Below are 27287 nucleotides of genomic sequence, written 5' to 3' on the forward strand. Positions count from 1 at the left end.
ATGCTTAGAGATTTGGCATAACTTTAATGGATGAGGTCTGTATGGATTTAACACTATGGAAGGACAGTGTCCCAGCGAGTCCTTCCACATGTTGCCCCATTTGTGTCCAGCATCACTCTGGTCTTTCCTGGCTTTTGCTTGAGCCAGATGCTCCTCATCCAGGTGTCCTTTACAGCTGCATTTGCTCAGATACGTTCTCACCCCGATTTCTCTTTCTTTCTGTGGAGAAGAGCTGTGATCTATCCAGGTAATGAAAGTTCATACCGTAGTGTATGCATTGTGTAATGTAATGTATTGTGTGACAATAGGAAATGTAACGTTAGTATATAGCAGAAGGGGAGCAACCCTGCAGAGTCCTGAGGGCTGTGATGCTGAACTATGCGATGCCTCCCCAGCAAATGAGGCTTGTGAAATTGTGATGCTTCCCAAGCCTCATTTGCTGGGGAGGCATCACTGTGGTGCTCCTGCCTGAGTATGTATATCGGCACTACATTGAATCAATGGTGAATGCTCTCTTTTCCTAGGACTTCTGTTCCCTTTTTCCTTTCCAGACAAGTTCTTAGGCTCACTAAGAGTTAGTGGCAGGAAATGCTTTTTACTAACATCAAAGGACTCAAAAGCTCTTAGGTCCGGACTTTTTTGGAGGAATCTAAAAGTCCCCACCACTCTCACAGCACTTTCTGTACATGTAAGTGCTCAGGACTGAGCATGTGCAGCTGGCTGCGCCCTGCCCAGGAACCTGCTCTTCCTTTCACTTCCCAAGTTAACAAATGCTGCAAGATGAAAACGCATATAGAAGTTTGAAATTTTAAAAACTGGACAGAAAAGCTACATTTAAACACTATAGCTCATTAACTGTGGGAATTAGATATGGATCTTGTTATCTGATATTCTGAAAAGCTTCTTTTACCTTGAGAAAACCGAAGTCATGTTTCGGGGGCAGAACACAGCACAGCACTGCTCAGCAGGATCAGCCAGGTAGGGGACCTTCACTTGATCGAGAAATATTCAGGAGACCTTTTATACCCTCTAAAATGCTCCATTTTTAGATTATGTAATAATACAGAGATTAGATGATCCTTCAACATTTTTTTTATTATTTAGGCAAAAACTAAATTATTTGTATATTCACAAATAATTTCATTAAAAATACTTTACAGACATCAGCAAAAACAAAACAAAAACCTCAAAAAACCCCCAAAATCCCCCACAAACCACCTAAACGAAACAGAAGAAAACAAACAAATCTTGCTCTAAGTTAAGACACACTTTTGTAAAAGAGAACCTCTTCTATTTGGGGTCCAGGAAATAAAAGAATATTCTGATCTCAACTTGTATCATTTTATTTTTTCATTATTTCTTTTGACCTTTTCTTTCTGCTTTTTTCATGCTCTGATTGTACAGTTATTTTAATATTTTTCTTTGAAAGAAGCAGGAGAATAGTATTTCCAGAATTAATCTAATAGGAAATTTGTATGTTTTATTAAGTCTGGAATCAGTGGGAATTTAGCATGTAATTAAATATTAATAAGTATGGAAATACATATATGCTGAATTGGGACCAATATTTCCAAAGATACTGTAATTTTCCATTGACTTAACAAATGTCCGTGTAGTAGATGTGGAGCACTGGCCTGCAGGGATAATTATGATATAGAGTCAGGGAAGATTTGATGACGTATTAGTGAAATAAGCATGTTACAAGTGGTGAATTATACTATTCTTCACAGTTTTTAATACAGGACAGAAAGTTTTATTGGAGTGTCTTCGGGGAGAGTAAAATTTTTTAACAATTTTTCATGAAAGCTTTTCAACATAATGGACTTTTCTTTATTTTAATTTTTATGACCTTTTTTCCAATTGTTTTAGAAAGCAATTCACAACACATATTTTTGTGTTGTCACAAATTAAATGGAAATTAAAACAAAATGAAACAAAAATGTTCCTAAGGGTTTTTTCTTTTTTTTTTTCTCCTTTAAGAATCAATAGAGAGTAAACAGTGAAAATCTATAGATTCCCGGCAATGCATATTTTTCACTTTGAAACTATTTGAAACAAGATCTTGTTTGACATCATTACATGACAAAATTAGAGGGGTAATTGCAGGAATACTTTAAACAATTTTAAAATTGTTTTAATTGCCATCTATGAATCTGTATTGTAATGCTGTTCACTTCCACTGCTACGTCACTAATGTAGAAATAGATAATGCTTTTCTTAAAGCCTAAGCTCCTTGATTCCTGCTATTAAATAATATTTACTGCTCCAAATTTTTCTGGTGTTTTTGTTTTTTAAAGAAATTTCTCATCCCTATTATATCAGAGAAAATTATATTCATATTCTTTCATACTCTCGATAATATGATCCCAGGATTAATGAAGGTCTCAGGTGACAGAATTCAAAATTAATTTTACACCCCATTATTTTTAGGCAAGTCCTATCAGGTCTGGGGCCCTGACTCATGCTTTTTTGAAGACTTGGTGTTAGCAGGTCCACGTGGGAGGCGTCTCTCCCCCAGCTTCTCTCACTGAACCCACAGCAGTTTGTGCAGGGCTTGGGCAGAGGGCAGGCAGCTCTGTGGGTTGCCCCTTTATGTGCGGGGATAAAGATCCAGACCTGCCCCTAGGTATTATAATATCTCCAGCTAAACGAAGGCAGTTCCTGCACAGCACAGGACAATGCTGCTCAAAATTCAAGAGCCTGATGCAATGATTGTTTCCCAGACTCACTTGAAATGTGAAACGACTCAAGGCGTGTCTACACCATAGTTTGTAGTAGAGCATGAAGATACCCGGTCTACCTGTAAATAACTTCCCAGGGAAGTGGTCCTCGCCCCTACCTTGGGCAAATTCAAGAGGAGGTTGGACGATCACCTGTCTGGGGTCTTGTGAACCCAGCATTCATTCCTGACTGTGGCAGGGGGTCAGGCTAGATGATGTGTTCAGGTCCCTCCTGACCCTAGCTATGAAACTATGAAGTTAGCTTGAGTAGGGGAATAGTGTAGCCACATCAGTGTGCAGGTTACTCTGCTACTTGGTTAGTCTGAAGAAACACTGCTTTGGGCTTCAGCTGACTTTCACCAATTATTTGTCTACACTTGGGAGCTGTCATGACCACAGCTGTGAAGACATAGCTGTAGTGATAGCACCCGCGTGTGGAGATGGTGGCAACTCAATCTGCCTGGTTTATTAATCTAACTGCATCTAACTACATCTACCTGGCAACTGAATTTACCTACAGTTTATCTATATTCAGAGTTGTCATATAGTGGATTTAAGTATTATTATAATTGTGATTTTATAATGGCAAAAAGTGAAGTTGAATGACATTTAGATTCATATTCATAAAAGAGACACTTGTGTGCCACTTACTTGTCTATGCGGCAAAACAGGATTTTGTCCTACGTATGGTTGTTTCGTAACTCCTATAAAAACTGTGAAATGTCATTTTGAGACAACCTGAGAACAGTATTAAAATAGAGATTGCCACGGGCACGTATCAAGAAGCGGGAATCCTTAACTTTCCCAGCTTCCAGAGTCACACCCCAGAGATCCTGGAAGCAGGGAAAGCCATGCAGGCACTCCTGAGGTTGAGGGGCCTGATCCTTCGTGGAAAATCCCGAGGCACACAAGGCTGAGACCCGAAACCCAAAGACCTCCTGCCTGAGGTGGCTGGAGAGTGTGGGAAGCTCCAGGCTGCCTGTGCTTCCCTGCCATAAAGAAAATAGATGTCCACCACAATAAAGCAGCACAAATTACTGCTACCTTTTTTAGCAAACACATTGCAGTATGACATAGAGTATGGCTGTCTATTTGCTTTTGCTTTGTACCACCATAAAAATGTGTATGGCATCACAAAGGCAAGAACAGTTGATGTCTGTATTGCTGTGCAGGATTGAATGGACACCTAGCAGGCGCCTGTGCCCAGTTTTACACAGCAGTGGAAAGCCTTCTCAAACATATATGTCACAGCCAAGTCAAATGGGTTTCTCTTTTGATTGACTGGAAGTTAAAACACTCAGTGTAGGTCTTCTGTCCAGGGGGAGTAATTCCAGAATAGCCATTCCCAATTAACTCTACATGTCAAAACACTTACTGTGAAGTAAGAATATCCACAGAGGAAATGATCAGGAACACTTTGAATTTATATTCTTATTCTATATTAATTTCCACTCATTCCATTTTGTCAAAACCACAACTTCCCTTTCCATGGCCAAGCTCAGTAACCAAATATCTCAGCAGCTTTTTCTGATGAGTCTTTGTTTTCCATCAGTTATGCCACGAGACTGTCTAACACTAGGCCCCTGGCATAATTGCATCGTTGTCTGTAAGTGAAACTCCTTTAGGCTGCTTGGCCTGTTGGAAATAGTGAAGGATTGTGAAAGTGTTTGAAACTCTAAGACATTGCAAAACACCATCTCCACACTGCAGAGCATTCAGCTCATTATGCAGTACTGACCAACACTTCCCACGTTTGCCACAGCCATTGACGCAGTACTCTGAAGAGCTTGAAGAGGGCAAATCTGATGTTGCCTTGAACAGCTATATTGGCATGTAACTGTATCTGGACCCCGTGTTTCCTTTTTACCAGCTCACAGTATTATGATTCTAGATCTCATTCATTTAAGATGGTCTAAAATGTAATGAAAACTCTTGATCGTCACCTGACTCAACACATGGTTTTTCATTGAGGGGAAAAGAGGGAGGGAGATATCAGGGATAATCCTGGAATTCAGCGGCTGTTTTAATTCTGAACTTTCATAAGTTTATTCAACCCAAGAGTGCTCCCCTTGTATACTTGTACGTGCTGTCCTCCTGCTATCTCATCCAGTGCACAAAGGTGGTAACCAGCGCTGTGTGTTCTCCAGGTGAATACTTTTCTGCCTTCCCCTTGTGCTTTTGGCTGAAGTTTCAGTGAAGAAGATGTCTTCCTCGTTGTGCCAAATCTCCAGAGTCTCCACATCGCTGCCTGGTTTTCTCGCATTCTTCATTACTTTTCATACTTGCAAGGTGGAATCAGGTAGGTATCTGCTCCAAATTAACATGTGGTCTCCTGCTGCTGAAAGGTTTATTTAGTTTTCTGTTAACACATTGCACCAATTGCAGTCTTTTCTTGAAAATGGAAAAGAATTTGTGAGAAGTTCCAGACTGCATCAGCATCATTGTGTGAGAAGAAACAATAGCTACATCTAAAATAAAAAAGTTTTCCTCTTTTTCCCCAAGCATACAGAAGAATAGCTCTTTATCTATCACCCAATCATATTTCCATATTTCTGTGTGCTCCTATGTTCCTCGTTCACACAGTATCCTCACATCCTCCTTCTCGTCAATCCACTGGCATTTCAAAACCATTAGTGAGGGGAGAAATCCTCTTTTACCACATTTCAATGATATGATATTTGTATCTAATCACAAAATGTGATTCAATCATCAAGACAAGTTTCCTTGGGTGAATTTGAGATCTTTTATTAGACCAACCTAAATGGTTGGAGAATAGTTATTAAGCAAGCTTTCGGGTTCAAAAACCCTTCGACAGGCTAAGGAAGCTGCAGCAGTTGGTGTGTGCTCTGCCGGGATGGGATGAGAAGTAAAGAAGCCAGGGGCTGGGCTGGGCTGGGGAGTCAGTTGCCAGGCAGGTTATAATGTATCAAAAATCCAATGTCTATGTTTAGTCCATGATCTCTAGTATCCAGGAGGTTGATGAAATGGAGCTCATAGGCTCATCTCTGGGATGTGTTGTGTAAATTTCCCTTGAGGATCAGGACTGAGAGATTGGAGAGAGAGTGGCCCTCCTGTGAGAAATGTGCCCCCACCGGTAATTGGGTGTTTCTGTCTTTGATGGATTTGTAAGATCCTGGGATGCTGTGGGGCCATTCACCCCTCCCTTGAACCTGTATGGAAAATCCTCAAAAAATTGCAACCCATATTAGAAAAAGACCCTATTCTTAAAAAGATCTTCCCAGAGCCACCCATCCTAGCCTTCAGACAAGCGCCGAACCTCGCCAACCTCATCACCAGAAGTAAACTTCCTCAAGCCCAGAACACACCAAAAGGATCCAGACCGTGCCAGGACAAGAGATGCAAAACCTGCCCCCACATCTCCACCACCCCCACTATTACTACACCCCACAACAGAGCCAGCAGCATCCCAGGATCTTACAGCTGCACCTCCAGGAATGTAATATACCTCATCCAATGCACCAAATGCCCTGATGGAAGGTATGTAGGAGAGACCAGACAACAACTGCGCACCAGAATGAACGCACACCGGAAATCCATCAAAGACAGAAACACCCAATTACCAGTGGGGGGCACATTTCTCACAGGAGGGCCACTCTCTCTCCAAGCTCTCAGTCCTGATCCTCAAGGGAAATTTACACAACACATCCCAGAGACGAGCCTATGAGCTCCATTTCGTCAACCTCCTGGATACTAGAGATCATGGACTAAACATAGACATTGGATATTTGATACATTACAATCTGCCTGGCAACTGACTGCCCAGCCCAGCCCCTGGCTTCTTTACTTCTCATCCTATCCAGGAAGAGCACACACCAACCACTGCAGCTTCCTTAGCCTGACGAAGGGTTTTTGAACCCGAAAGCTTGCTTAATAACTATTCTCCAACCATTTAGGTTGGTCTAATAAAAGATATCAAGTTCACCCAAGGAACCTTGTCTGCCTATATCCTTAGACCAACACGGCTACAACCTAAACCCCTGCATTCAATCATCAAGGCACTAAAGTTTTTTATGAGATACAATGTTCAGAAAATATCCAATTAAACAAGTTGACATTTCTATGATGAAAATACATATGTTATATTAATTCAGGATTTTCTATCATTTCACAGAGACTGAATATCTTATGTTCGGCACTCAGCTGCAGTTCAAGTTGCTCAGGCAACTATTTTAAGCCTGTGCTTTCAGTTATTTGTCACTTTACCAGTCCAGGCTAAAACTCTGCCAGGTGGTTATCCATCTCATGTTGAGTATCTTGGATTTCTCTATTTACTTCTTAGTTTACTTCAGGGTGTTTTTGGTACATCTTTTTACAGTTGTTGGACCTGATCAGACAATCACTGCCATTGTGGGGGAAGAGATCGTATTGCCATGCCGCCTGTCCCCCAGCATGAGCGCTGAGAACATGGACGTGAGGTGGTTCCGACCTGGGTCTACAAATTATGTTCATCTGTACCGTGATGGGAGAGATCAGTTTGGACAACAGATGCCACAATACAAGAGAAGGACAGCGTTTTGGAAAGATGGCATCACAGCTGGAAATGTTTCCTTGAGGATTCTCAATATTGGGCCTTCAGATGAAGGGCTATACATCTGCCTTGTTGAAGATGATATTACTTATAAAGAAGCTGTAATAGAACTGAAGGTAGCAGGTCAGTGGCTTGTGTCAGTTTGTCTGCATGGTTTTCAGGTTTTTTCTCTTTCAAAATATGCCAACTTCATGAAGACTATGTATGAATCTTTTTACTATTAGACACTGTATTTCAATTTTATCCAGCCATTTTCACATTTCAGTATTTTAATAATTTAAAGCAACATCTCAAAAGCAGTTAGTTTTTTCTTTGCTCTTGATTTCTCAGTGCTTAGGACCTTCTAATTTCACATCCAAGTTATATCCATTTTTTCTTGGACCAACATTGTCTTTTAGCTTAAATAGTGCTTTTTTGTTCATCATATTTACTCCCCAATATAGTTGCAGATAGCAAAAGTATCCCTCTCTGCCTCTGTTTTCCTAGGTTGTAAAAGCCCAGAAGTTCTCCTAAGATAAACCTTTCTCTTTTGAAATCCCAAACCTCAGTTACAGGCCTAGTTTGCTTCTTTTTCAATTTAATATGAATCCTGTCAGTCTGTAGTCAGTCAATTCCCAAGATAAGTTTCTACAACCAGCCCTTCTTAGCAAAACCTGGTAATCATTTGCCCTGTAGAGAGAGAAGATTTTAGCCCATGATCTGGACCTCTTTTGCAAGTTTAGACATGGAATTAACATACACCTACAATTCCCTTAATTACCACCACTCAGTCATGGGAGGGGACCCCTACTCCTTTTCCCTCCAGCCTTTACCCTATCTTTATAGATGGCTTTTTCTAATAATCTACTAACTGTTCTCTGATTGCCTTTGTTCAAATGTCATTGTCTCATGGAAACTTCTGAAGCTGAACTGAACCAGTTCTGTTGTGAACTTGGATGATGTCAATTGGTTGGGATTGACGTTCCTATGAAATGTACACTTCTGGGAAGGCAGGATTTCTTATCCCCTTCCTTTCACCTAATTGAGAGTTTTCACTGATGAGGCTGCTTTGTTTTCACATCTAGGAGGCTTGAACACAAATATCTATTATAAAACAATATTGAATACATTTAGTTACATTAATCATTACTGTAAGATAAAGCAGTAGTATTTCATAGATATCACAGAGTGTAGTGTCAGAAAGGACCTATCAGATCATTGAGTCTGACCCCTTGCCCTGGGCAGGAAAGAGTGCTGGGGTCAGATGACCCCTGCAGGTGTTTGTCCAATCTCCTCTTAAATACCTCCAAGAAAGGGGATAGCACCACCTCTCTTGGAAACGTATTCCATATTTTGGCAACCCTCACTGTGATTAATTTTTTCCTGATATCTAACCTAAATTTGCTCTCCTGCAATTTGTGGCCATTGTTTCTAGTTACCCTGATGGCCATCCTGGAAAATATTGTATCCCCTATTTCCTGCTGCTCCCTCCTGATGAGTTTGTAGATGGCCACAAGATCACCTCTCAGCCTTCTCTTGCAGAGGGTGAAGAGATTCAGGTCCCTCAACTGATCCTCAAAGGGTTTTTCCTGTAGGCCTTTAAGCATATGGGTGGCTATCCTCTGAACCCTTTCCAGGTTATCTAAATCCCTCCTGAAGTGTGGTGCCCAAAACTGCATGCAGTACTCCAGCTGCAGCCTTACTAATGCTACAAAGAGGGGACGTATCACCTACCTAGACCTGTTTGTGATGCACCTACTTATGCAAGAAAGAGTGTTTCATAGTTTCATAGTAGCTAGGGTCAGGAGGGACCTGAACAGATCATCTAGCCTGACCCCCTGCCACAGTCAGGAATGAATGCTGGGTTCACAAGACCCCAGACAGGTGATCGTCCAACCTCCTCTTGAGTTTGCCCAAGGTAGGGGTGAGGACCACTTCCTTGGGAAGTTGGTTCCAGATTTTGGCCACCCTAACTGTAAAATATTGCGTTCTGATCTCCAACCTAAACCTATTCTCCATCACCTTATTACCATTGTTCCTTGTCACCCCAGGTGGTGCTGGGGAGAAAAGAGCTCTGCCTATTTGCTGTTGGTCCCCCCTGATGAGTTTGTAGGCAACCACCAGGTCCCCCCTCAGCCTGCTCTTGCTGAGGCTGAGCAGGTTCAGGTCCTTCAGTCTCTCCTCGTAGGACCTGTCCTGCTGCCCTCTCACCAAGTGGGTGGCCCTCCTCTGAACCCTCTCCAGGCTGGCCATATCCCTTTTGAACTGCGGCGCCCAGTATTGGAAGCAGTACTCCAACTGCGGCCTGACCAAAGTCACGTAGAGGGGGAGTATCACCTCTCTGGACCGGCTTGAGATGCACCTTTGGATGCATGACAAGGTATGGCTGGCCTTGCTGGCTGCGGTCTGGCATTGGCGACTCATGTTCATCTTGGAGTCAATAATGACTCCGAGATCCCTTTCCACCTCTGTGCTTTCAAGAAGGGAGCTCCCCAGCCTGTATGTGTGCTGTGGATTCCTTCCCCCAAGGTGCAGCACCCTACATTTGTCTACGTTGAACCCCATCCTATTCTCGTCTGCCCACTTTCGTAGTCTGTCTAAATCTAGTTGCAGCCTCTCTCTCCCTTCAAGTGTGTCCACCTCGTCCCACATCTTAGTGTCATCAGCAAACTTGGACAGTGTGCTTTCCACCCCCTCGTCCAAGTCGCTGATGAAGATGTTAAACAGTACGGGCCCATGGACCAAGCCCTGGGGTACCGCACTGCTCACATCTCACCAGGTTGAGTACAACCTGTCCACCACTACCCTCTGGGTGCGCCCCATCAGCCAATTTTGTAACCATCCAACTGTGCAGGCATTAATGCCACAGTCACTTAATTTATTGATGAGGATGGGGTGAGAGAAGGTGTCAAAGGCCTTCTTAATGTCTAGAAAGACTATGTCCACAGCGACACCATCATCCAAGGATTTAGTTACTTGGTTGTAAAAGACAATCAGGTTGGTCTGGCAGGTCCTGCATTTGATGAACCCATGCTGATTGCCCCAGAGCATGATCTCCTCTGCAGGCCCCCCCACAGATGTGCTCCTTGATGATCCTCTCCAAGAGCTTCCTGAGCACCAAGGTGAGGCTTACAGGCATATAATTACATGGGTCCTCCTTCCTCCCCTGTAAATAGTGACCACATTAGCCAGTTTCCAATCCCCCGGCACCTGGCCAGATGACCACGAATTCTCATACAGCCGGGCCAAGGGCTCCCCGATGACCCCCGCCAGCTCCCTCAACACCCTTTGGAGAAGGGCATCTGGACCTGCAGGTTTAAAAATGTCTAGCCCTTCCAGAAGATCCCAAACTACATCTGCACTGACTGAAGGCCTGACAGAGCTATCCCCAAGATTGTCCCTACCTCTGGTAGGTGGGATATCCCGGTCCCTGTTCAGGAAAACAGAGGCAAAGAAACTGTTAAAAATATCAGCTTTCTTGTCTGGTGTGGCCACCAGATTACCATTTGTGTCTTGCAGGGGCCCTACATTGCCTGGTGCCCTCTTCTTGCTCCCAATGTACTTGAAAAAGGACTTTTTGTTGTCCTTAATCCTGGACGCTAGCCTGAGTGCCATCTCTGCCTTGGCCTTCCTAAGAGCCCTCCTACACTCCTGGGCAGAGGAGGAGTACTCCTCCTTGGTGATAGCTCCTCCCTTCCACTGGTTGTAATCCCCCTTTTAGTCCTCAGGCATTGCTGAATGCCCTTGCTGAGCCAAGGGGGTTCCTGAGCACTCTTACCCACCTTGCTTCTCTCAGGGACTGTTACCCTTTGGGCCTGGAGAATTGTCCCCTTAAGGTACGACCATCCCTTGTAGGCTTCCAGCTCCTCTACCTTCTGGGCCCTCAGTGCCTCCCCCACTAGTCTCCTAAGCTCATTGAAGTTGGCCCTTCTGAAGTCAAGGACTTTAGCCTTGGTGTGAGCCCTAGACACCCAAAACTGTGGGTTAGTGTGGTTAGCTTTACTTCTTAGGGCTGGGCAAAATGGCACCATTCCGTTTCAAGGTTTCGACGGAACAGCATTTCATATCAAATTTCAGTTCAATTTGAAACAGCTGTTCCAACAGCCTTACTGTTTTGACTTTGTTTCCATGTTTCGCTAGCTCGGATGGGGACAGGGACTCAGCCCAGCTGGGCTGACTTCCTATCCCCTGACTGATCTTGCACCAGGGATGAAGCGCGGTGGTTGAAACATTTTGACTTTCAACATTTTTTGAGTAGCCTTATTTCGTTTCAAGGCTGTTTTGAAGCCCTTCGTTTCCTTTCGATTTTGCTGTTTCAACCTCAAAATGAGTTGAAATCGTGTCAAAACGAAACAGCTGGGGAAATTTTGCACAGCCCTGTTACTTATTGCTTCATTGTGTTGGTGACTCATTCATTTTGGAGTTGACTATGACTCTGAAATCCCTTTCCACTGCTGTGCTACCGAGAATGGCACCTCCCAGGCTATCGGGGTGTTGATGATTCTTCCTCCCTAGGTGCAACACATGGCACTTGTCTTTGTTAAACTGCATCCTATTCTGTTCTGCCCACTTCCCCAGCCTGTCCAAACCCACCTGGATTTGCTCCCTGACCTCTAGTTTGTGTACCTCACCCCATAGTTTGGTGTCATCTGCAAGCATGGACAGAGTGCTTCCACTAATGAAGATATTGAACAGTACCAGTTCCAGGACTCTGTCCTGGAACCGGATAATATATATAATAATATATTTGGATTACCTGCTTTAAACCCTTCTGCTCTGTTTAATCTGATCTGCTTCAGCTTCATTTGCTTTCTTTCCTTTGCTCGATATCATGTCTGCAAAGGTTCATTCTGTGGTTACTCAGAAACAGGCTTTTGGGACTTTTGCTAAATTGACTCACAGGTTTAAGAAATATAATTTCTTACTTTTCTAGCTTTAGGCTCTAATCCTATCATCTCTGTGGAGGATTACCAGAAGGGAGGGATCCGCGTGACGTGTCGATCTGCTGAGTGGTACCCAGAGCCCCAGGTGCTGTGGAGAAATTCCCAGGGGCATCATATTCCATCGCTTTCTGAAATAAAGTCCCCAAAGGTGAATGGCCTGTTTGAAACAGAAATTTCTGTTGTCATAAACGGACATTCAAACCAGAACTTGTCCTGTTGGATCAGGAACAGCCTCCTCGACCGAGAGAAGGAATCAGCAATTCATATATCAGGTCAGTTTCCATTAAACCCTCCAGTGAACCGCCTCCGCTGGAAACCAAGTGAAACAGGAAGCAAACACAAACATGGCTAGCATTTCCACAGGGTCATAATAGAAATCTGTTGAACTGTGTGTTTGCAGTTTTTCTGAATCTGGATTTTATCTCACTCTAACATCTGAAATTTTACCTTAAGGAAACTGGCAGACACAGTCATTCAAACTATCATCGAGTCCAGCCCCCTGCCCCAGGGGCAGGAAGTCACCAGGGATCATAGGATCCCAGCAAGATAAACGTCCAATTGTCTCTTGAAGGTGTTTAAAGTAGGTGCTTGAACCACCTCCAGCACCAGTCTATTCCAAACCTGGGGGCTCGGACAGTAAAGAAGTTCTTCCTTATGTCCTGCCTGAAATGGTCATGGAGGAGTTTGTGACCGTTTGACCTTGTCATCCCTTGGGGCACTCTGGTGATTCCCACCGATCCTGCTGAGCGCCCCTGAGAAACTTATAGGTGGCCACCAGATCACCCCTGAGCCTGTGCATTTCCAGGCTGAAGACTCCCATAGCTCTTAGACTCTCATCATAGGGTCAGGAACACAGACCTTCAGCCCCCGCCCCATTCAGGTCTGACCCAACCCTCCCCTCAACCCCCCTCCTGCTTCAGGTCCAGACCCAATCCCCACCTACCCCACTTCAGGTGCAACGCCACCCCCTACAGTACGAGTCCAACCCTGGCCCCGCTACTTCCCCTTTTGGGTATGAACCAGCTTTCCCTGCCCCACTTTGGGTCTGACCCTGTTTCCCACCCACCTTTGGTTCTGACTCTGCATGCCCCCACCCCCCTGTTTGGGTTTGACCCTGATCCCCTCTTCCCTCCCCCCCTGCTTTGGGTCCAATCCTGCCTCTTCACCCTTCCTGCTGCTTTGGCTCTCACCTTGACTCTATGGTTCGGGTCCGACCTCACTTGCCTTTTGCCCCCCCCCCCCCCGCCCCACCTTCCTACTGGTTCTTGTCCGAACCCTCTCCCTCCTCCCCTCCCCTCCACTAAGGCTCCTACGCCACCCCCCATTCAGATCCAACCCAGTGCCCCCCTCCCCACAGTTTGGGTATGGCCCCGCTTCCCCCACTCCGCCTGTTTGGGTCCTATTCCGCCCTGCTTTGGTTCTGCCCCCGCCACCCCTAAACCCCTGGTTTGGATCTGACACTGCCCACCCTGCTTTGCGTAGTACCACGCTGCCCACTTTGACCCCGGTTTGGGTCTAACGCCACTCCCCTTCCCTCCCCCACACTGAGGGTCCTACCCCACCCCCCACAGTTCAGGTCTGACCCCACCCCTTCTCCTCCCCATTTTGGATCCAACCCCGTCCCCCCTGCTTTGCGCTCACCCCCCAGTCGGTCCAGGTCCGACCCTGTTTCCTACCCCTCCCCCTGCACTTCATGTCCAGCCCTACCCCCTCCCCTCCCTTTGGGTCTGACCGTGCTCCACCCTTCCACCCCACTTCAAGTCTGACACTGCTCCCCCCAGTTCAGGTCTGATCCCAGCACCCCAGTCCCCACCACTTCAGGTCTGAACTTGCTCCCCACTTCCCCTGCTTCAGGTGTGATCCGCCCCCCTGGTACGGATCAAAACCCAGCCCCCAAACCCCACTTTCAGGTCCGTTCCCACTTCTACCTGCTTTGGGTCTGAGCCCTCTTCCCCCCACTTCTGCTCCAACTCTGCTCCCTCCCCCTAGTTTTGGTCTGACCCCCAACGACCCCCGGTTCTGTCCAACCCTGCTCCCCCCATCCCTCTCCCCCACTGAGGGTCCTACCCCACCCCTCTCCCCCACACCGTTCACATCTGCTTCAGCTCCCTTACCCCAGCTCAGGTCTGACCTCACTTTGCCCCTCCTCCCCACTTCAGGTCCGAACCCACACATCCCTTCCCCCCATTTGGCTCCGACCCTGGCTTTTCTGAATGCAGGACTCCTTAGCATATAGTTCTGTAAGTGTGATCTTTTTGGCTTTTATGCACTGGTTAGATATATAATAGTGCTTGCCCTAGACCTTCCTTCTGAGCATGCTCAGTACCCCATTTTATGGCTGTGAAGATATTGGAGCATGTATGTAATTCCACATAGATCCCAAAGCTTTATTCAGAAAAAAAAAAAGACTTACAGCTACCAGTTTTTTGATGATGGAGAACATGGAGGAGGATTTAAAGTATTTCTGGATTTTGTTTCTAGCAGGTTCACATAAAGATTGATCCTCTTCCATTACAGATGGAAAAACTATTCTAACACGGCATAATTGCCAAAAATTGTAGTTATATGGCTAAATCATTTCCACTTAACCATGTAAAGATGAGATAACATGTTTCCAGTTTATTCATTATAAATCACTATGGAAAGTCAGTTTGGTGGTTATTAAAGCATATTTCTGATTTTTTGCAACTCTAGGAGTTGCTGCTGTCATTCATATCTCAGGCAATTCCCGAGAGGAACTATTAATGGATGGCCTTGGAATAAATACATTTGATATTTTTTCACCAATAACAAACTAAAGCAAGCCCTGGGCATCTTGTTTTTCAGCTCTCTTTTTTCCCAGGGTGAATCCCTGGATGGTGGCGCTGAGCGTACTCCTCGTGGTTGTGTTAAGTTTCACAATCCTGAATGTATATCTCTTCAAAATAAAAGGTAAATACAGGGGGAGATACATAGTATAGTTAGTGAATAATTTTATTTGAATAAACCAAAGAGTGTATGAATAAGATTATACTGCAGCCAACCAAAGGGAGGCAGGTAGGCACTGTGCCACACACCAAACCTCCAGCACAGCAATGTGCAATTGGCAGGGGGTGTTGCTTGTCTGCGGGTTGCGGGGAATCAGGAGCTAAAAAAAACCTACTCCCCACAGCCCCCAGTGGACACATACCCCTCCCATCTGATCCAGTGGCCATTTTTAACTCCAACTGCCCCCTAACTTCCCCACATGTCTGTACGTACCATTAAGAAAAAGTGGAGCTGTTATTCTATTAAAACTTCTGTTAACTTTATGTCCTTGAAATAGGTATATGCCTTTTGACACACATCTCTACACTCACATGGTTAGTCAAACACGGCAGAATATTTAATGTCATGCCCCTAGTAATCTATGTAAGTAAACAGCTGCTCAGCACTACTGGGCTAGGTGGGAGCTACTTTTCCACTGCTTTCTTTTGGTTTCAGAAGCAAATTAGCTTTTCTAGACCTTGAGAAAACTCAAGCATCTCAAGTCTTTACACTCTAGCACATACAGGTGTTTAGCTGACCTACTGGCACTCCAGAGATGCCCCTTGTTTAGAGACAAGTGGGTACTAGATCCCATCCTGAAACCACTAGAGGGATTTATGTATCACCAAAACATTTCCCTACACAGCTACATGGAAGAGTACAATACCATCCCCTGACACAACTCCTACCTGGAGCTTGCCCCTCGTACCCTGGAGCAATTGAGCACAGGCTTCATCCACCTTGGCTGTGATACCAGTCATGCTACCGTACAGGACACCTCAGCAACCTTTGACCCACTTTTCTCTTACAGCTTCAAATCTCTTAGAAAGTTCATGATTTTAGAAGGCAGTGAACATGCACACAGACTTGATTCACCTGGTCCCATATATTCAAATTCTTCAAATTAAAAAGCAGATAAAAGAAAGTTAGCACAGATTAAGTAAGCACAAAAGAGTTTCCCATTTCTCTTGCCCATGCACACCAATGAGGCTAGGCAGAAAAGAGAGACAGTTGTCAGCAACTGGACCCTGGATACTACTGGCGGTATTTGGATAAGCACCACAGAGAGGTTGTCACACAGAACAAAAAGTGCCAGGCTTAAACTTATGAACTTGTAGTGAAGAACTTAATCAATATATCTTTTTTTTTCAATCCAGGAAACCTTCAACAAGAACTTGGTAAGTTTTTTCTCTGTCCAACACAGCTTTTTCCAAGGTATTCGATGTAGCTAGAGCTAGCTGTTAGATTCATACTTTCTATGCTGGAAAGCAAAAACTGGCAGCAACACTAAGATGCCCTTGGTCATGAGTGCTTTGCTCAGAGCCCTCAGGCGCTCCTTTCTGGCCTTTCTCTTCGTTATTAGTCCAGAGCACTGCCGCTGTTGCAGCAGTTCATGGAGTGAAATTGGAACATGAATGTAATTGGAGAAACAGCCGTTAATTACTTTGAACCAAAGCTTAAGGTGGCATCACAATGTGGGTGGGAATCATTGAAGGTACTTCAACAAGTGTCTCATGTATACAAGGTACCCCAAGCCATAGAGAAGATAGGCATCTTTATTCTGTACCTATTAGAAACTTCTCAGCCAGGTTAGAGAGAATGACTAATGGCAATCCACCCTATATGGCAATAACGAGAGTCTCTCTGGAGGCAGGTCCACCCCCAGGAAATGGTATAGCAGGTCCAAGTCAGTGGTGTCTTTGGATACTAAGGCTCCCTGGTAGGGCTGTGTGAAATTTGGCCATCAGTTTTGTCTCGATGCTGTTTCCACCTGTTTCAAGGTTGAAACAGCAAAATTGAAATGAAACAGATATGATCAAAACAGCCTCGAAACAAAACAAGGCAAGTCGAAAGGTTTTGACATTTTGCCCATAGGCTATAATGGGGAATGATGCAACAGCCTATACCTTTGTCATTTCTGGCCAGATTTGGATAAAACTTGCGGAAATGGTAGCCACTTCTGAGGGCATATAGTGTGCCAAGCTTCAAGAAGATAGGTGGAGGGGATTCAGAGAAACTGCACTCGTAAATCTTGAGAGCCAAACTTTTGTCACGTGTATGTGTTAAGGCACAGCGGGGCCAAAACTGCAGAGGTGCTAGCCTCTGCTGAGGCAACAAAGCTTGCCAAGTATCAAGGAGGTAGGTGCACCTCAAATCTTGAAAGCAAAACTCATGTCACATGTACATGTTAAGCCACAGTGGGGTCAAAACTGCAGACCTGCTAGCCCCTGCTGAGGCCATGAAGCCTGCCAAGTGTGAAGGAGATAGGTTCAGTGGGAACTACACCTCATGCTGTGGACAAGCAAAACTCGTGACATGGGTGACTATGTGTTTTAAGGCACAGCAGGGTGAAAGCTGCAGGCCTGCTAGCTCCTGATGAGTCCACGAAGCCTCCAGCTGCACTGAGATCGGTGCAGGGGGAGTCTGGGGCTCAGAGACAAACCTCGTGACATGGGTGCTTGTGCAACTGCTGCCTCTCATCAGGCAGCAGGACTGAAGATCCCCCATCACTTGTCACCAAGACCTGAGGGTAATATCTGACCACAGTATGAACATGAGCCGGCAGTGCGATGCTGTAGCCATCAGGGCCAACAATATGTTGGCATGCATCAATTGATGCATCTTCAGCAAAAACATTGCCAAGAAGTGATTCTCCTTCTCTACTCAGCTCTTCTCAGCATGGTGAGACCACAGCTGGATTACTGCATCCAGTTCTGTGCTCTGCACCTTAACAAGGACATGGTAAAGCTTGAGAGAGTCCAGAGAAGGGCTACCTGTATGATCAGAGACTTGCACGGCAAGCCATACACGGAAAGGCTGAGGGCCTGGGACTCTTCAGCCTGAAAAAGAGAAGGCTGAGAGGGGACTTGGTAGTGGCTTACCGCTACACCAGAAGTGTACATCTAGGGCTCAGTGAACAACTGTTCCCCAGGGCACCCTTGGGAAAAACAAGGAGTAATGGTCACAGTCTGGACACCCCAGTTGTGAAGTAGTTTTTCCTCATGTTGAGCCTGAAACCATCTTCTGGGAGTTTATGACCATTACTCCTAGTTTTCCCCAAGGGTGCCCTGGTGAACAGTTGTTCACCGAGCCCTAGATGTACACTTCTGGTCTGGCAGTAATTGATGCATGCCAACATATTGTTGGCCCTGCTGGCTACAGCATCGCACTGCCAGCTCATGTTCATACTGTGGCCAATTATTATCCCCAGGGCTTGGTGACAAGTGATGGGGGATCTTCAGTCCTGCTGCCTGATGAGAGGCAGCAGTTGCACAAGCACCCATGTCATGAGTTTTGCCTGTCATCAGGTAGGAGTGCAGGGCCCCAGAGCCCCCCTGCACCCATCTCCTCGACAGCTGGCAGGCTTTGCGGCCACAGCAGGGGCTAGCAGCCAGGCCTGCAGTGGTTTCCCGCCCCCCCACCCTTCTCCCCCCCCGCCCCGTGCCCCACGACAGACACAGTTGCACAAGCACCCTTTACACAATTTTTGCCTGACAGCAGCCAGAGGTGCAGGGCCCCAGACTCCCCCTGCACCCATCTCAGTGACACCTGGCAGGCGTTGTGGCCTCAGCAGGGGCTACCATCCCTGCAGTTTTGACCCCACTGTGACTTAACACACACATGTCTCTTGAGTTTTACTTTCAGGATTTTGGGGTACAGTTTCCTTGAACTCTCTGCATCCACCTCCTTGAAACGTGTCAGGCTTTGTTGACTCAGCAGGGGCTACCATTCCTTTAGTTTTGACCCCGCTGCAGTTTAACACATGCACATGACGTGAGTTTTGCTCTGAAGATTTTGGGGTGCAGTTTTTCTGAATCCTCGGCATCTATCTTCTTAAATCTTGGCACACTTCATTCCCTCAGAAGGGGCTACCTGCAAGTTTCATTGAAATCAGGCCAGAAATGACACAGTTAGAGCCTGTCGACCTTCCCCATTATATCCTATGGGTGAAACGTCAAAACAGGGTCGAAACAGCAAAACATTTCAACAGAAAGGAACAGAACAGCCGTTTCAATTTGAAAGAAAAGTCAAAACAAAATACTGTTCTGTCGAAATGTCCAAACGCTGGTCGAAACGGAGCACTTCCATTTCGCACAGCCCTACTCCTTGGTCACCGCAATTTAGAGAGTGACTTAGAGATCTGACATCACTTTGATGGAAGAGGTCTGTATGGATTTATTGACATAAAAGGACAGTGTCCCTGTTAGTCTAGTTGCCCCATTTGTGTCCTGCATCACTCTGGTCGTTCCTGGCTTTTGCTTGGGCCAGATGCTCCTCATCCAAGGATCCTTTTACAGCTGCATTTGTTCAGATAAATGCTCACCTCTATTTCTCTTTGTTTCAGGGTGGAAAAGAGCTGTGATCTGTCCAGGTAATGAAAGTTTATATTGAATCAGTGGTCTCTTCCTGTTATTTCAATTCCCTTTTTTTCCTTTCCTGTTCAATTCTTAGGCTCAGTAATAGTTTCTGGGAAGAAGTGCTTTTTATTAAGGTCAAAGAACTCAAAATCTCCTATGGCCAGATTTTTTTGAAGAAACCTTAAAGAACCCAACGCACACTTTCTGTTTCCCTTTGTTAGTGTAAATGGCAGGTTTTAATAATGTAAGTGCCAATTCCTCTTTTGCAGAGGTAGAAATACTATTTCCCTTGACAGCCTGGACATGTAACTATACCTGTGTCATCTGAGCATGTGCAACATGTGATATGTGTGTGGTCCTCTGACAGAAAACCTGTCACAGAGTCTGTGTCTTGGCTATTAATTATGGCACACTGAAGTTTTAGATCTGTTTTGTCCCAATGTGACATTGCAGGTAATCATCTCTGCTAATGAGTTCTCATGTCTGATTCTGTGATTGCTTTTAGGGCTGGGACACACTGCACCGCCTTTGGAAAAAGGTACAATGTTCAGAGTGTATCAATTGCCAAGTCTCTCCAGCGCTGGGAACCTATTAATTTAGATCCTTCAATACATTAACACTATTGAGATCAATATATGTATTAATTGTTACTTTAGATTAATATATGTATTAATAGTTGCTGATCAGATAGAATGGAGATGTGTCCTCCAACATTTCTACACCCATACTGGTGGATGGCAGGGAGGGAAATGAATATGGGAATAAGGAAAAGATCATTCTAGATATATCTAGGGTTTAACACTCTCCTCCTATAGCACTGACTTTGTTCTCCTTCGGAGATAGGATACTGGACTACATGTATCATTGGTCTGACTCAGTAAGGCAGATTTATGTTCTTGTGTTCTTACTGAGTGTGGAAACACGTAACAATTGGACAGTTCCAGAATGTCACAGATTGGGGGCTGGTTGAAAATTGTTGTTTGTCAGAGGTGCCCACATGTACACTGCCCTAGCATTCAAGGTAACATGGTTACCCTTTAAGCGTTGAAGTGCAGTGGTTCTAACAGTGGGTGGGTTGAACAGTGCCAATCAGTGAAGGAGACGAAAAAAGAGGGGGACAATATTATTCTGGCCATATACCACAGTAGCCCGTTCCAGCAGTGGGCAGTGGGGAGCAGATGGGAGGAGCAATGCAATGTGGGATGTCTGGAGAACTGACCAGACCCATGTCACAGACCATTTGGTGTCTGCTTAACCAAAGTACAGTGAACTGGTTCAAAACAACTCTTCATTTTCTATTAGCATAATTAATCAGTTCCAGAATGTTTTAAAACCACGTTAATAGGCTGTTTTAAATTAATTAAGATGTATTTAACCTAGTCTAAGCCTAGCAAGAGACATTGCCAAATTGAAAGGGATCACATTAGAAACTGATCTGCTTTACTGAATGACACACATTGCCCATTATCCCACATTTGGTCTCCTGCCTGATGTGGGACAACAGGTGATGTGTTCCCTGTCCCTCTCTGCCTCACATCAGGTCCTGCAGCGACACAGATGCCCATGACACAGTAATGGATCTGCATGGGACTGCACCTCCTCCTCCAGACCCTTCTCTGCCTGCCTCCTGCAGAGATTTCTGAGAGGTCCTTCCTCCTGATCTCCCCCTTCCCCAAATTCCCTGCCATGTTTGACTACACAGCCAGCAAAGTGACCCAGCCACTATCCCAGGTTAGGCCTTCTCTACCTCAATCACTAGTTGCTGCTGTTCCTACCTCCCTTTTTGCCTCTGTTATAGTAAAGGCAGCACAAAGTCATGATCTGTGGAAAAGGGGCAAAGTGAACATTTTGTCTGAAAGAACAGCCCTACAAATACAGAAATCAGAAAATGGGGAAAATAGAAATTAAGATGAAATCAAGGAGCGAGCAAGAAAAGTATGGGTATTTCAAGCAACAAAGCAGGGTGAGAAAGGAGAAATAAAATATGCACAATAATAAAGGTACCAGGGAGAAAGACAGTCAATGAGAAAACAAGACAGGGCAAAGACTGGGAGGTCTGAGTATTGCGGGGCCAGGATCAAAATATTTTTGGGTGGATCAACAAAAAAACGTACTTGAGGCTGACCAGAAAGTTGGAGGACAGAGCAGGAAGCTGCCTGCTGAACAGACCTGGACAAAGGGGCATTGGAAGGGACTGGAGTTGGCCAGGGTGGCTGAGTGGAGGAGTTGTGTGAGCTCCTGTTTGCACATTCATACACCAAGACAACGTTGTCTAAACTGCTAGTTTTTGGTTCCTCTGCCCTATGTCTATCTCTACTTCCTTCCTCTGCTGTCTCCCCCTACCCAGTGCTGCTCTCTCTTCCTTTTTGTGATCTCTTCATTTGTGTGTCTGTTCACTCTCCTGTAGCTTTCACTTCTTTCCTCTTGCTTTTTCCTCCCCAAAGTTTGCTTGTCATCACAATGAGTGGTGATGAGGGAGAGGAAGAATCCAGCTTTTCACTCTCACAGTCATCCACCCTGTCCATGAGGGGATGTGACTCTCCTTTTATTTCCATTGCTCTTGGCTGGGGACACAGCCGTTCTTGAAAGAGCCACTGACTTGTAGAGACTGTTTGGGGACTGCTCCTCTAGATCATACTTGCTACAGGCCCAGACACATGGAGCAGACCCTTCCATAAGGGGATCTCTTACCGTGAGTTGGAAGAGGAGGCAAGCTCCTATAATTTCAGTAGTTTTGGGGTTGCTTTCCTTTTCCATCCAACCATCACGATAAAATCTTTCATCTTTCCTCATTAATTAGAGGACAGGCACTTACTGCCCAAAAGTTTATCCAAGAGCTCTTCCAAATATAGAGTCAAACCAATAAGATATACCACAAAACATCCTTATCTCATGGGCCGGCAGTGCTCCAACAATACTCCAACTCTATTTATTATGACACCAAGTAAATTCCTGGCTTTTAACACAATTACCTTCAATTAATTAATTAATTAATTAATTAATTACATTAGTCACTTATGGTTTCTTCACTCTCACTTCCCCACACATTTTCTCTCCATTTTTGCCTTAAACCCTTCTTATTAGTGTATATATTTCACTCCCTCCCATCTGCTATGTCTTAGGCTGGTCCTTTTGGGTAAACTCTGAAAAGTTTGGAAATTGGACCTGCACTTGAAGCCTAGGACACAACACATCTTTCTGACATGGACTGTTCTGCTCCAAATTTTATATTTCTTTCGCTGTGTCTTGCTGGAGTAGGAATGTCTCACCTCCTGCTCGGGTCAATCCCGGCTTCACCTCCAGCTGCGGCCAAAGCTGACCCTGCCTTGATCACAGCCTGTCCTCGGGCTGAGCACTGCTCCTCACGCTCCTGTTATCTCCTTTCCCCGCAGAGGACGTGACTCTGGATCCAGACACAGCTCATCCCTACCTCGACCTGTCTGAGGATGGGAAAGTTGTGCAATGGAGATACACGAGGCAGCGCCTGCCCAACAATCCTGAGAGATTTGACACGTGGTGCTGTGTGCTGGGCCGTGAGGGATTCACCTCCGGGAGACACTGGTGGGAGATGGAGGTGGAGGTCGGGGAGGGGAGGTGGTGGGCCGTGGGGGTGGCCAGAGAGTCTGTGAGGAGGAAGGGAGGGATCAGCTTTAGCCCCGAGGAGGGGGTCTGGGCTGTGCAGTGCTGCTGGAGAAAGTACGAGGCTCTCACTGCCCCTCATTGCACCCCCCTGTCCCTGCACCGGGCGCCCAGCAGGGTGGGGGTGTATCTGGACTGCACATTGGGGCGGGTGTCATTTCTCGATGCTGACACCGGGGCCCCGATCTTCACCTTCCCGCCGGCCTGGTTCGCGGGGGGCAGGATTCGGCCCTGGTTCCTGGTGGAGGTCGGTGAAATCAAGCTCAGATGGCGCCAGCGAGAGGGAAAGGGAACGTGCAAGACAGGACCTGCTCGTTGTCCCCTCCGGCCTCAGTCGTGCTCGTGTCTGTGACCCTGGAGGACTCCTCTCGCTGCAGACGATCAGCTGTGCTGTGTCCGTGGTCCTGGATGCGCAGGCTGGGTTTCTTCATCCCCCGACCACGGCGAGCAGGACGTGGCTGAGCTGGACGGTCGTCTCTGCCTGTGTGTTATGTCCTGCATGACCGAGGGGCCCTCGGGGGCCTGTGGGGTCTGGCACCCATGGGTGCAGCTGCGGGGGGTCAGGGGAGGGCGAGAAAAAGGAGGGACCAAAACTCAGGGCTGGTTGTGTTGGGAAATGCAGTTGAACCTGGCCCTGGTGTTCATTGCAGCGCTCCTTGTCCAAAGCCTCCGGTCCTGAGAAGTGGATCCGATGCCACTGGTTTTAAAGTGATTTGTGCAAATTTTGGCCCTTTCCCCTCATTCTGATTATTGAACAGTCACTCCAAAGTGATTAACCGCACTCACGATTGCAGTCAATAAAGCTGTTGCTGATACATATCAAAGTGTCTTTTGATTGGTGATTGATTGATTTATTTCACATCTCATTTCCTTGTCATAAATGTTGTGCAGTGAGCAAGTTTCTTTAAGAGATCTGAGTTCTCATTAACTTTGATTCCTCATTGCCTTCCCTGGCAAGTTGGCATGTCAGTCTGGTGGGACTGTAGCATCACTTGTGTTGTGTAACATCACTTCTTGTGTTGCCCATGAGCCAGACACACATAAATCTTTTCCATGGCTGCAGCCAAATCCCATTGGACCAGTTATCAGTTTGCCCTTCCTGCTAATTTAAAAACCTGAAGTTCAGATGTTCATTGCGCAGCCACTGGTGGGAATATTCGAACACTCGTGGCGCATGGGCCAGGTCCTGGAGGACTGGAAAAGGGCCAATGTGGTCCCTATTTTCAAGAAGGGGAGGAAGGACGACCCGGGCAACTATAGGCCAGTCAGTCTCACCTCCATCCTTGGCAAAGTCTTTGAAAAAATTATCAAGGCTCACATTTGTGAGAGCCCAGCAGGAAAAAATTATGCTGAGGGGAAACCAGCACGGGTTCATAGCAGGTAGATCATGCCTGACTAACCTAGTCTCTTTTTATGACCAGGTTACAAAACGCCTGAACGCAGGAGTAGGGGTTGATGTCATATACTTAGACTTCAGGAAAGCCTTCAATACGGTATCCCACACCACACTGGTGAACAAGATAAGAGGCTGTGACTTGGATGTCTACATGGTCCGGTGGGTGGCGAGTTGGCTGGAGGGTCGCACCCAGAGAGTTGTAGTGGATGGGTCGGTTTCGACCTGGAAGGGTGTGGGCAATGGGGTCCCACAGGGCTCGGTCCTTGGACTGATACTCTTCAATGTCTTCATTAGCGACTTGGACGAGGGAGTGAAGTGTACTCTGTCCAAGTTTGTGGATGACACAAAACTGTGGGGAGAAGTGGGCATGCCAGAGGGCAGGGAACAACTACAAGCAGACCTGGACAGATTGGGCAAATGGGCAGAAAACAACAGAATGCAATTCAACAAGGAGAAATGCAAAGTGCTGCACCTAGGGAGGAAAAATGTCCAGCACACCTACTGCCTTGGGAATGACCTGCTGGGTGACATGGAAGTGGAAAGGGATCTTGGAGTCCTAGTGGACTCCAAGATGAACATGAGCCAGCAGTGTGACGAAGCCATCAGAAAAGCTAATGGCACTTTATCGTGCATCAGCAGATGCATGACGAGCAGATCCAAGGAGGTGATACTCCCCCTCTATTGGGCGCTGGTCAGACCGCAGTTGGAGTACTGCGTGCAATTTTGGGCGCTGCACTTCAAGAGGGATGTGGATAACCTGGAGAGGGTCCAGAGAAGGGCAACTCGTATGGTTAAGGGCTTGCAGGCCAAGCCCTATGAGGAGAGACTGGGGCACCTGGACCTTTTCAGCCTCCGTAAGAGAAGGTTGAGAGGCGACCTTGTGACTGCCTATAAGTTCATCATGGGGGCACAGAAGGGAATTGGTGAGGTTTTATTCACCAAGGCGCCCCTGGGGGTTACAAGAAATAATGGCCACAAGCTAGCAGAGAGCAGATTTAGACTGGACATTAGGAAGAACTTCTTCACAGTTCGAGTGGCCAAGGTCTGGAACGGGCTCCCAAGGGAGGTGGTGCTCTCCCCTACCCTGGGGGTCTTCAAGAGGAGGTTAGATGAGCATCTAGCTGGGGTCATCTAGACCCAGCACTCTTTCCTGCCTATGCAGGGGGTCGGACTCGATGATCTATTGAGGTCCCTTCCGACCCTAACATCTATGAATCTATGTTGTAAAATCAAGAAAATGTGAAATAAAGCTCCTGCCTACTCTCCTTACAGGGAGTATGATAACAAGAAATATCAGTGTCATGTCTGCCCAGACTTAGTGACGTATAAACTGTGAGGAAACACACTTCTCTAAAGACTTAAATTGTCCGTATGCAGAGATAAAGTGACTCATGCAGCAAGAGATGTCATTGTCACCAATCCCTTGATTCAGGGATGATCTCTGCCATGAGTCATTCATGGGTCTTGAGGTGAGTTAAGAGTCCAATCCTTGAGCCATCTGCAGCAGTTAGGGGAAAGCAGTCCTCAGGGGAAAGTAGGCTGTGGGCAGTGATTCCTGCACTTGTCTTTTCTCTGTCCTCTCTTCTCTCCCTTCTGGGCAATATGTTTCACCTTGCAATGGACAGCCATTGGTTGAGACTGGGTCATCACTGCAGACAGTTGGTAGCCAGCACTTCCTAGTTCTTCAAGTCGGCATCCGTTTTCTAGATGTATGCCTTCAATATGCCCTGGCAGCATTTCCTCTGGACACTGTGAGATCTCATGCCAAGCCTAGACTGGGAGCTGAGCAGTTGTTTTGGGAGTCCAGAGTCAGACATCCCCACACAATGTCTGGTCTAGTGAAGTTGGTGCTTGAGGATCATTGACTCCATGATGGTAACATTGGCTTCAGCCAGGATGCTGGTGTTTGTGTGACAATCTTTCCATTTCATGTGGAGTGGAGGATCTTCCTAGGACATAGGTAGTGATCCCTGTACAGGCTGTTGAGATGACCATGGTAGGTCACACTTGTAGAGGAGAGTGGGGATGATCACTGCATTGTAGATCTGTATCATGGTGTCTTTCCAGAGACCTTCATGAATAAAGACCCAAGGGAGCAATTTCCCAAATGAGGCACCTGTACACTGGATCCTATACTAGTATGTATGTCAGTAGGAAGAGGTGGATCAGGGAAAGTGTGGGTCCCTTACTGAATGAAGGAGGCAAGCTCATGACAGAGGATGCGGAAAAGGATGAAGGGCTCAATGTCTTTTTCACCTTAGTCTTCACAGATGTCATCTCCCAGACTACAGCACTGGGCAGCACGTTTCAGAAAGGAGCTGAGCAGCTCTCAGTGATGAAAGAGCAGGTTAGGGACTACTTAGAAAAGCTGGATATGTAAAAGTCTATGGGGCCAGATGGGATGCACATAAGGATGCTGAGGGAGCTGGCTAATGAGATTTAAAAGCCACTGGCCATTGTCTTTGAGCACTCATGGTGATCAGGAGAGGTCCCAGAGGATTGGAAAAGAGCAAAAATAGGGCCCATATTTAAGAAAGGGAAGGAGGAGGATCCAGGGAACTTGTCAGCCTTGCCTCTGTGCTTGGAAAAATCATGGAGCAGATCCTCAAGGAATCCATTTCTAAGCACTCGGAGGAGAAGAATCAATGACTCTATGTGTAGTTGGCAGTCAGTATCAAGTCGAGTGCCCCAGGGGTC

General features: G+C 46.1%; 1 protein-coding gene across 2 annotated transcripts; it reads left to right on the forward strand.

Annotated features, from left to right (window-relative positions):
* The first annotated feature begins 35 nt into the window (after positions 1-35).
* LOC106740117 (butyrophilin subfamily 1 member A1-like) lies at positions 36-24056 on the forward strand. 2 transcript variants are annotated; one of them, XR_009455662.1, is made up of 10 exons: positions 478-978; positions 4868-5019; positions 7057-7392; positions 12182-12463; positions 15018-15122; positions 16355-16375; positions 19543-19569; positions 20061-20093; positions 21096-21286; positions 22948-23032. XR_009455662.1 is itself a non-coding variant. In XM_059715018.1 (9 exons), the coding sequence occupies exons 2-9, from the start codon at positions 4923-4925 to the stop codon at positions 23544-23546; spliced, it is 1500 nt and encodes a 499-aa protein (XP_059571001.1). In that variant the 5' UTR covers positions 36-978; positions 4868-4922; the 3' UTR covers positions 23547-24056. The 2 variants fall into 2 exon arrangements, 1 of the variants encoding a protein (XP_059571001.1); XM_059715018.1 differs by lacking the exon at positions 21096-21286 and having other exon boundaries at positions 36-978; positions 22948-24056.
* Positions 24057-27287: the final 3231 nt, after the last annotated feature.

Source organism: Alligator mississippiensis, chromosome 11, assembly GCF_030867095.1.
Source record: "Alligator mississippiensis isolate rAllMis1 chromosome 11, rAllMis1, whole genome shotgun sequence".
NCBI classification, from domain to species: domain Eukaryota; kingdom Metazoa; phylum Chordata; order Crocodylia; family Alligatoridae; genus Alligator; species Alligator mississippiensis.